Genomic DNA, 10,000 nt, shown 5'->3' on the forward strand with positions numbered 1-10,000 from the left:
CCTAACCACAGGACTTCACAGAAGCCCTGAGAATGAACCGTTGTGTTTTGGGGTCCAGACAAACCGCCCTACAAACCCCCCTTTTAAGTACCCTCAGGAGACCGTTTTCTGTTTACTTTGTTTAAAATGGCGTATTGTGCCCAGGCCCATCAAAGTCAAGAAGGTGGAGCCATCCAGTGTGAAGAAATGTCAAGAATGTGAGGAGAAATGCCTTCATGTGTTGACCTTGCGAATGGGCCAAGGAGGAAAGTGATACAGCCAGACGTGGGAGGAGACCGCACCGCTTTATCAGTGGAACAGTATTCCCTCTGCTCTCATCACATGCCGTGGGGAGGGGAGAGAGGAAGCCAATGTGCAAGCAAACACACACATATGCGCAGGCACACACATACACATACACAAGTGCGCACGCACACACATGTGTGCATGCACAGCACACGTACGCATGCACGCACGCATGCACACACGCATGCACACACGCGCACACACGCATGCACACACGCATGCACACACGCACGCGCACACGCACACGCACAACGCACACACACACACACACACACACACACACACACACACACACACACACACACACACACAGGCTCGGACTGGGAACGATTTTCGGCCCTGGCATTTTCCCTCTACACCGGCCCCCGCCGACCGATGAGCCCGCCCCGCCGACCGACGACCCCCCCCCCCCCCCCCCCCCCCAAACAAAAAAACACGCATTCATCCACCTATCCGTCCATACCAAAACCCCAAGCAATATGACACCAGCATGAATGAACACAACACATCTTCACTGCCATTTCAATTTCACAATGAACTGCATAGAAGCACAGTCAACCGTGTGTGTGTGTGCGTGTGCGTGTGCGTGTGTGTGTGTGTGTGTGTGTGTGTGCGTGCGTGCGTGCGTGTGTGTGTGTGCGCGCGCGCGCTACCTTACCTTACAGGGGGCCAGAATGGGGATTGCGATACACGTCCTGGTGTGGTAACCCAGCCTAATCTTTTAGCCACCTTGTCAACAATTCTGTCTGTCACTTGATAGGTGAAAAGTATAAGTGAGCGACATAACATAACCGCAATCCATCAGTTGTTGCAGCCGTTTCACTCACATGTTTGCCGAGTGCTGACATCAGCTGCTAACAAAACAGGACGCTACTGATCCACAAATACAGCCTCGTCTCGGGAACTTTCCTAGCCTCACACATCTCGGTGTTGATTGCATCTCTCGTCTTCATTGGGCGCTTTTGCTGCATATTGGCTATGTCATGCCACTGGAAAGATAATATCGGACATCTCTGCGTTGACTTATCCCCTCGATGCACTGTTTTAGCAAAGCCTACTGCAGATTCATGAATCCAGTAACCCATACGAACGCCGCGGGGGGAAAAAAGTTAAAGCAGAGTTAACAGATAGTCCGAGTCCTTTTGTGTTTCCGTTTGGGTGTTTTTTTTAATGATTGCGTTCGCTCCGGAAAGTTTACAGACGTAAGCTAATCCTTCCTCATTGAAGGAATAGCTAGGCTAGCATGATGAGCTTGATAAACAACTTCAAGTTCTGTATTATCCTCATATCCTGTGTGTCTTCTTTCGTGCTGCTCAGGTCATGGAACCTCAAAGTCCATACAATTAACTTTGCTTTGTGCCTGAAGTGACGTTTCCAGTATGTTGCCCAGCCCTCATCCTCGCATGCTGAACTTGTAGGGATGTAGGAATCACTAGCAAAACGAAAACTACTGGCGAAGCAAACGAATGATGTATAGTTATAGTTTCACTTAGCCATTATAAAACACACTGACGCACCATCAACACTTTGTTATGTTTGTCACGAATGCTCCCTCTTCTCTTTTTGACACGTCTTTCTTAATGTGTTATGCTATCCATTGTCGGAGGACTGGTGAGCGACGATATGAAAGTAAATATTAATCCCACAGCGCGGTTATACAGGGTTGCCAGACGAGACTGATCATTTCCAGCCTAAAAACAAATGCTCAAAACCTGCGTGGAAACACTAAATCCCACACAATTTGAAATAAATTCTATTGATGTCTAGCCATAAATCTGCAGAGAAACCCACCCAAATTCTATTTTAACATTTTTTGACCACAGACGGTCATCCAAAGGAGCCCAATCTTGTCCTATTTGGCAACACTCCCGGCGAACATTACATCCGCGTTCCCATGAACCTATCAGAAGGAAGACAGGCGCCTTCAGATTCCAACCCCATCATGCACTGCTTTACATTTTTTTAAAGCCATCTGCCCACCGTCACAAAGATGAAAGTGACATGGAAGGGGTATATATACTGCACCCCTTGCTATGTAAGTGGATTGTGTACTGAAGAATTAAATGTGGGATTTACATGAGTCCGGGATTACCGACTTCGACTGGTCTAAAATCCAGGGCTGGTATCAGCGCAAGGGGCCGGTCTAAATTGCGTCAGGGCCGCGGCGGCCCATCGGGCATTTGCCCGGTATCACAGATTGCCAGTCCGAGCCTGCACACACACTCAATTGCAGGGACATAGACATTGTACACACAGAGATGTACACACAAATTAGATGGACACACACAGGCACAGACACAGATAGAGACATAAACATATACTGTAGGTATGCACACGTACACACATGCACACACAAAGTTTACCTTTGCATTGAACTGTTTACCCACAGCCCAATGAGAAAGACAAACAACCTCATTCCCCACAGATGATGTCAGTGGCCAACAGTAGCAGAGGGAAATGCCCCCTCTCAACACCAGACCGAGAGAGAGAGAGAGAGAGGGAGAGAGAGAGAGAGAGAGAGAGAGAGAGAGAGAAAGGTGGTCAATACATTCGGAGCAGATGTCTGGTATCACCAGGTGCAGTAGAAGCTGTCAGTTGGTTTTTATAGGACAAATAACAACCACGCGGATACACTGACTGACACACACACACACACACACACACACACACACACACACACACACACACACACACACACACACACACACACACACACACACACATACACACACACACACATGCGCATGTATGCATACACGCATACACGCACTCACGCACGCACACACACACACACACACACACAGAGAGAGTGGCTGAGGAATGCAGAGATGAAGAGGTGGTAGTTGTGGCTGCGGGTTCAGTCAGGGGATTTCAGATGGTGTTTTGGGGGGATAAGGATGGTGTGGATGCGTGTGTGTGTGTGTGTGTGTGTGTGTGTGTGTGTGTGTGTGTGTGTGTGTGTGTGTGTGTGTGTGTGTGTGTGTGTGTGTGTGTGTGTGTGTGTGTGTGTGTGTGTGTGTGTGTGTGTGTGTGTGTGTGTGTGTGTGTGTGTGTGTGTATGTGTGCTTATAATTACCTGAATTTCCCCCTGGGGATTAATAAAGTTACTCTACTGTAAGAGTGCATGTGCGCGTGTGTGTTTAAGTGTTAGTGAGGAGCAAGAGAAGAGAGGTGGCGGGAGGGGAAGGGGAAGAGGGGATGTGTAAAGGACTGTTGTGTGCGCCACTCCGATAAGCCAGATGAGGGGGTGGGCGGGGGGGGGGGGTGGTCGGCGTAGTGGTGCGGGGGCAAAGACAGAGAGAGAGAGAGGACGGGAGTGAGGGAAGGCTGCAACTGCATTCCCAGACTACGCAGGAACAAAGAGCCCTGCGCATAGAACAAATCCAATACCACACAGAGGGGAGAGAGAGAGAGAGAGAGAGAGACAGAGAGAGAGAGAGAGAGAGAGAGAGAGAGAGAGAGAGAGAGAGAGAGAGAGAGAGAGAGAGAGAGAGAGGACAAAGCAGGCTCAAGTCCAGCATCAAAGTCAAAGGCTGACTCTTCATCTCTAGCACTACCACCATCACTACCAGCAGCCGCAGCAGCAGCCCTTAACAGATACAGAGACGGAGGCAGACGCAGCGCAGACGCACGCACGCACGCACGCACGCACGCACCCACGCACGCACGCACCCACGCACGCACGCACGCACGCACGCACGCACGCACGCACGCACACACAGAGGAGGTGGGGGAGCGGAACCAAGGCCTGACGCAGTTTAGTTGAAACGTTTCCTGTCTTCATAGGGCATGAACTTCCTCTGTCCACACCCTCCCTCCCTCCCTCCTCAAATAGTTCTCAAAACTCCCCGTTTCCCAGACCCCCTCCCTCTTTCTTCCACCCGGATCTTTTTTGTTCTCGTTGGCTCTTGCCAGACCCAGATTAAGATGGCCCAGGGCCCCTAGGCTACAGGCTTGCTGTGAGGCCCCCAGGAAGGCACATTTTTCAATAAATGTATACACACAACGTCATAAATATGAGCTAGGAAGGATAACAACTGTGGAGGGAAGTATTAAATTGATGGGAGTGTGGTTAGAAGGGCAGTTACAACTGCACAGATGCAACAGAGAGTGGATTTCTAGAGTTATTTTCATAAATCACAACAAGGCTACTGTTTAAACACGAGTTGTATGATATGAAGTCACTAAACTCTTTGAGACAGAATTATACACTACATGTTCATAGACAACTCATCCAAACACCCGTGAAATCTTTTATGTCATTTGATGAAGGTCTACATATACAGTATGTACATATAAGCCAAGGGTGGGGAACCGTTTTCATTCCAGGGCCAAGTCCTCCTAGGGCCGTACCAAAGACTGATTTATGGGATGGAATTCATAATGGAACGTTTCTGGCCGTACTATGAACACAAACCAGGATTTCCCCCTTTAGGCCTATATTTAAAGGTGGCCACCTTTACAGCAGACCACACCTTCACTAGGTCCCCTGAAAATATAAATTATCTTGCAAAAGTAATTTCTAAGATTTCCTTACAAAACGTGTCATGTTTCATGTGAAACTGTATAACATTAGAATAATATCAGGGGCCGGATAAGGGCTGTAGACGGCCCTCGAGACATACAGTAGGTTCCACATTTCACCAGCATTTAGCTGATGGCTGGTGCCTGTGTGTGTGTGTGTGTGTGTGTGTGTGTGTGTGTGTGTGTGTGTGTGTGTGTGTGTGTGTGTGTGTGTGTGTGTGTGTGTGTGAGCGTGTGTGTGTGTGTGTGAGTGTGAGTGTGAGAGAGAGAGAGAGAGAGAGAGAGAGAGAGAGAGAGAGAGAGAGAGAGAGAGAGAGAGAGAGAGAGAGAGAGAAAGCGATTAAGAGCGACAGACAGGGAGTGTGAGCAGAAGGCGCAGCCATGCGTTTGGGCCAAATGGATGGAAAAAATGAAGCAACTTGCATATAAACAACATACTGCATGCATACGCTCCCTCTCTCCCCCTCCTTCCCTCTCTCCCTCCATCTCCCTCTCTCTCTCTCTCTCTCTCTCATGACACACTGTCAGTTGTGCTTTATTATTACGTCAAACTCTCGCAAAGATTTGAGTCGTCTGGGCTCCCGACGCGGCCCATATGGAGGTGCTTTAGTGACATACGATCCAGACGCTTGGAAATTGAAGACTGGGCTGCGTCTCAGCCGTCTAATGTGCCTGCCTGCCTGCCTGCCTTCCTTCTTGCCTCCACGGACTGGCTCCACTGAAGAACCAGGTGAAACGGAGCTCTTTGAACACGGCGCCGTGAAGCCCTGCATCAAAGGCTGTCAGGGCAAAATCTAGCTGCAGCAGCAGCAGCAGTGCCTTGTGCATGGTGTTGTGTAACGTCAGACTCTTTAAATCCCATTCGGTATGCATTCCATGCACTACGTTTGTATATTTTGTTCAGAAAGGTTCCACTATGTTACTTGAGCTAAAAGGTGAAATGCCAGGGTAAAAATAAGGCTATGGGATTATAAACTGTATTCATCTTGTCAGTCAATACATGGGGCCCTTGGTATGCTAGGGGTGCGATCATGCTAAGGAAGACCAAGAGGTCGAAACGTCATTAACATTGAATGAATGAATAAAAAGACGAAAAAAGTCCAAAGGAGTGTGCGAACCTTTCAAAAAATATGTAATCTTTCTGTTCAGCACCAGAGTTTGTGCACAAGTACAGTGAGTCCAATAAGTATTTTATCCCCTGCTGATTTTGTTGGTTTGCCTACTAACAAAGACATGATCAGTCAATAAATGTTATGATAATATGTATTCTAATATGGAGAGACAGAATATCAAAAAGAAAATCCAGAAATTAACTTAAGAGAATATATATTAATTTATTTCCATTTCATCGAGCAAAATAAGTATTTGATCCCCTGCCAACTGATTACAGTTCCGGGCCCACAGACCAGATGGGCACTTCCGATCAACTTGTCATCTGAATGAAAGACACCTAAGACATACTAACATGCATAAAAGACACATTTAATCAGCAGAATCAGTCCATAGTATGAGTGAATCAGTCACACTCCAACCTCACCATCATGGGAAAGACCAAAGAGCGGTCAAATGATATCAGGGACAAGATTTTAGACCTGAGCAAAGATTAAATGGGCTGCAAAGCCACAAGAAAGAGACTGGGTATTAATGACCCAGCTGTTGATGCATTTCTTCCAAAATGTGAGGAATATGAAATGACTATCCATCAGCCTGTCTGGGGTTCTATACAAGATTTGACCTTTTGTATGGATTTGATAACCATGAGAACAGAAAGATAGCACCCTAGACCTGTACGGGATGAACTAGGCAATGATATCAAAGCTACTGGGACCAAAATCACTGAGAAAACTACTGGTAGAAATTAATGCCACAGAGGTTTAAAATCCTGTAGTGCACAAATGGTACCGCTACTTCAGAAGGAACCTGTGCAGTCCCACCTGAGGTTTGCCAACGGACATCAGACTGGTTTAGGATATGATAAGGAGGTGCTGTAGTCAGATGAAACCAAAATCAAGCTGTTTGGCATTAACACAATTCAATGTGTTTTGAGAAAGAGTACTGCTGTCTATGATCCCAAGAACACCCTCCTCACCATCATGCCTGAAAGTGGTATCATTATGGTTTGAGGGTGTTTGTCTGGCCAAGGCACAGGACAACTTCACATCGTCAACGAATGGATGGAGGGAGACATGTATTGTGCAATCCTGAGTGCAAACGTCCTTCCCTCCACCACTACACTGAAGGGTGGGCCATTTTTTGATCACCCAACATGACAATAATACACAACATACAGTCAAAGCAACAAAGGAGTGGCTCAATAAGAAGCATATTAAAGTTGTGAAGTGGCCTAGACAGTCTCCAAATATTAACCCTATAGTAATTCTATGGAGAGAACTGAACCTCCCATTTGCCAAGCTACAGCCACAAACTATTAATGTTTTGGAGATAATCTGCAAAGAAAAATGGACAAAAATATGTTCTACTATAGGCACAAACATTGTCATCAACTAAAAGAAGCATCTGACCTCAGTGCTAGACAACTAGGGCTTTGCCACAAAGGACTTTATCTTCTTTAGCTAGAGGGGTCAAATACTTATTGGCCTAAATTAAATACAAATAAATGAAAATATATTATTTTAAGTTATTTTCTGGAATTTCTTTTTGATATTCTGTCTCTCCATGTTTGGATACATATTATCATAAATTTATAGACTGATCATGTCTTTATTAGTGGGCAAACGGGCAAAATCAGCAAGGGATCGAATACATATTGGACTCACTGTAACTGTCTACAAGCACTTTGCGTTACTGCAATGGAAAAGGCAACTTGCCCTTGTGGACACAAGTTTGAATCCAGCCTGGTTCATATCCCAATCCTACTATACCAAGCTCCCAAGCTTCCCGTTTCTCCGTAACTGTACTATATCAATACAGGCATGTCAACTTTAGACAGCCATTTTTGTTATCTTACCACTGAGTGCAATACACAATAATTTACTGACTTCAATCCTATTTCACAGTTCATAGATGTGATTTCGCTTGTGTGCTCGCATGTGCGTGGGCGCACATGTGACTTCTTGTGTGTTTTTGAGCATGAGTGGATCTCCTAAAAGTATTTTGACATTTGGAAGTGGCAGAGGCTGTAGTTGTACGTGCATATCAGTGTGCCTTTCTCCCCCACCGCGCAGCCATATGGAATCAGCAGAGTGCCGATTTAGGGCAACATCCTAATCGTCAAATCTACCCACCTATCTGCTGGTGGCATTTTTCTCTTGAACAAATCTGTGATTCAGGGTGTGTGAATTACTGTTGATATACAGTATATTTGTGTATAGGTATCACTGTGTGTGTGTGTCCACCTCTAACAGCTTGTTGATGGCCTTTCCAGCTGACTGTAAAGTCCATGTAGTGCATGTAGAGTGTGACAGCATTAGATGGGGATGGAGAACGTACCACTAAGTAGCCTAACTTCCTGATTTCTAGTGCTCTTTCCAGCAGAGTGTATGCTTGAGTGAGGCAGCACAACACTAATACAGCATGCTGCTGGTCTACTCCTCCAAGATTACGGCTGCCTGATTGTGTGCACATGTATTTGTGTGTGTGTGACGGCATACCATCACTACCACCCATCGGACAGTCTTGCCGGCGTGATTGTTCATGTGTAGGTGTGTGTGTGTGTGTGTGTACGTGTGAGTATGCAATGGCGTATCCCTACCCACCTCGTGCAGCTTGCTGACGGTCTTGCCAGCCTGATTGTGTGTGTGTGTGTGTGTGTGTGTGTGTGTGTGTGTGTGTGTGTGTGTGTGTGTGTGTGTGTGTGTGTGTGTGTGCAATGGCGTATCGCTACCTACCTCGTGCAGCTTGCTGATGGTCTTCCTGGCCTGATTGTGTGTGTGTGTGTGTGTGTGTGTGTGTGTGTGTGTGTGTGTGTGTGTGTGTGTGTGTGTGTGTGTGTGTGTGTGTGTGTGTGTGTGTGTGTGTGTGTGTGTGTTGGCGTATCGCTACCCACCTCGTGCAGCTTGCTGACGGTCTTGCCGGCCGCGCAGGTGCAGGAGTTCCAGTTGTCGGTGCCGCAGGCGCAGTTCCCGCCGCAGCGCTGCACCAGCAGGCAGCGTGGGAAGAAGACGGCGCTGGTGGCCCTCAGCTCCTCCCGCAGGTTCACCGAGTAGTTACGCGGCGTGCAGCTGTACAACTTCACATCCTCGTGCAGACGGTCCAGGTCAACTACGGGGCACAGAGAGAGAGAGAGAGAGAGAGAGAGAGAGAGAGAGAGAGAGAGACTTCAATAAGTTAAATTTAAAAGAATAGAATATTAAAGCAACACAGTTAATGCAGACGGTCCAGGTCAAATACGGGGCACAGAGAGAGAGGAAGAGAGAGAGAGAGAGAGAGAGAGAGAGAGAGAGAGAGAGAGAGAGAGAGAGAGAGAGAGAGAGAGAGACTTTAATAAGTTACAGAGGGATAGAGGGAGGAGAGAGTAGTTGTAGTATAAAAAAGTTAAACAATGATGAAAAAAGGGAAAGAGGGAAGAAGTTGTGTATTATGCTGTACAGCGTCACGTCCTTGTGCAGACACTGCAGGTCAACTAGGGGCAGAGAGAGAGAGAGAGAGAGAGAGAGAGAGAGAGAGAGAGAGAGAGAGAGAGAGAGAGAGAGAGAGAGAGAGAGAGAGAGGAGAGAGAGAGAGAGAGAGAGAGAGATCAAAAAGTTCAATAGAATGACACCAGTAAAAAAAAAGTCAAAGAAGAAAGACAGTGGTAAATCAAAAGAAAGGACAGCAGGTGGAGAGAGAGAGGTGAGTTATCAAAGATGAAAGTTATACAACAAGAGAATGTACAGAACGAGAGAGGGGAATGAGAACCAGACAAGGTAACAGACAGGAACAGCGGGGAAGAGACAGATTTAAGGAGACAGAGAGGATGAGGGAGGGAGAGAAAGACATAGGCAGACAGACCAGGGAGAGTGGATATGAGAACAAGAGAGAGAGAGAGAGAGAGAGAGAGAGAGAGAGAGAGAGAGAGAGAGAGAGAGAGAGAGAGAGAGAGAGAGAAACAGTGAGAGCGAGAGAGAGAGCGAGAGATAGAGAGAGGGAGAGACGGCAGTTGTGTCAGTTGAACACTCTGAGAGTCGATTTAACATCTTCTAAAGTCCATTTGGTCCCAGAGTACTCTCTTTACTTGCAGAACTGAGGAGGC

At 46.9% G+C, this 10,000-nt stretch overlaps 1 protein-coding gene across 2 annotated transcripts in view; it reads right to left on the reverse strand.

Annotated features, from left to right (window-relative positions):
• Window positions 1–10,000, reverse strand: part of pdgfd (platelet derived growth factor d) — a 123,188-nt gene that overhangs the window by 6,661 nt on the left and 106,527 nt on the right. For both annotated transcript variants that reach the window (XM_063205482.1, XM_063205481.1), the window contains exon 6: window positions 8,816–9,030. In XM_063205482.1, coding sequence (XP_063061552.1) covers window positions 8,816–9,030 — 215 coding nt within the window. The remainder of the gene's footprint in view (window positions 1–8,815; window positions 9,031–10,000) is intronic.

Source organism: Engraulis encrasicolus, chromosome 8 (assembly GCF_034702125.1).
Source record: "Engraulis encrasicolus isolate BLACKSEA-1 chromosome 8, IST_EnEncr_1.0, whole genome shotgun sequence".
NCBI lineage: Eukaryota > Metazoa > Chordata > Actinopteri > Clupeiformes > Engraulidae > Engraulis > Engraulis encrasicolus.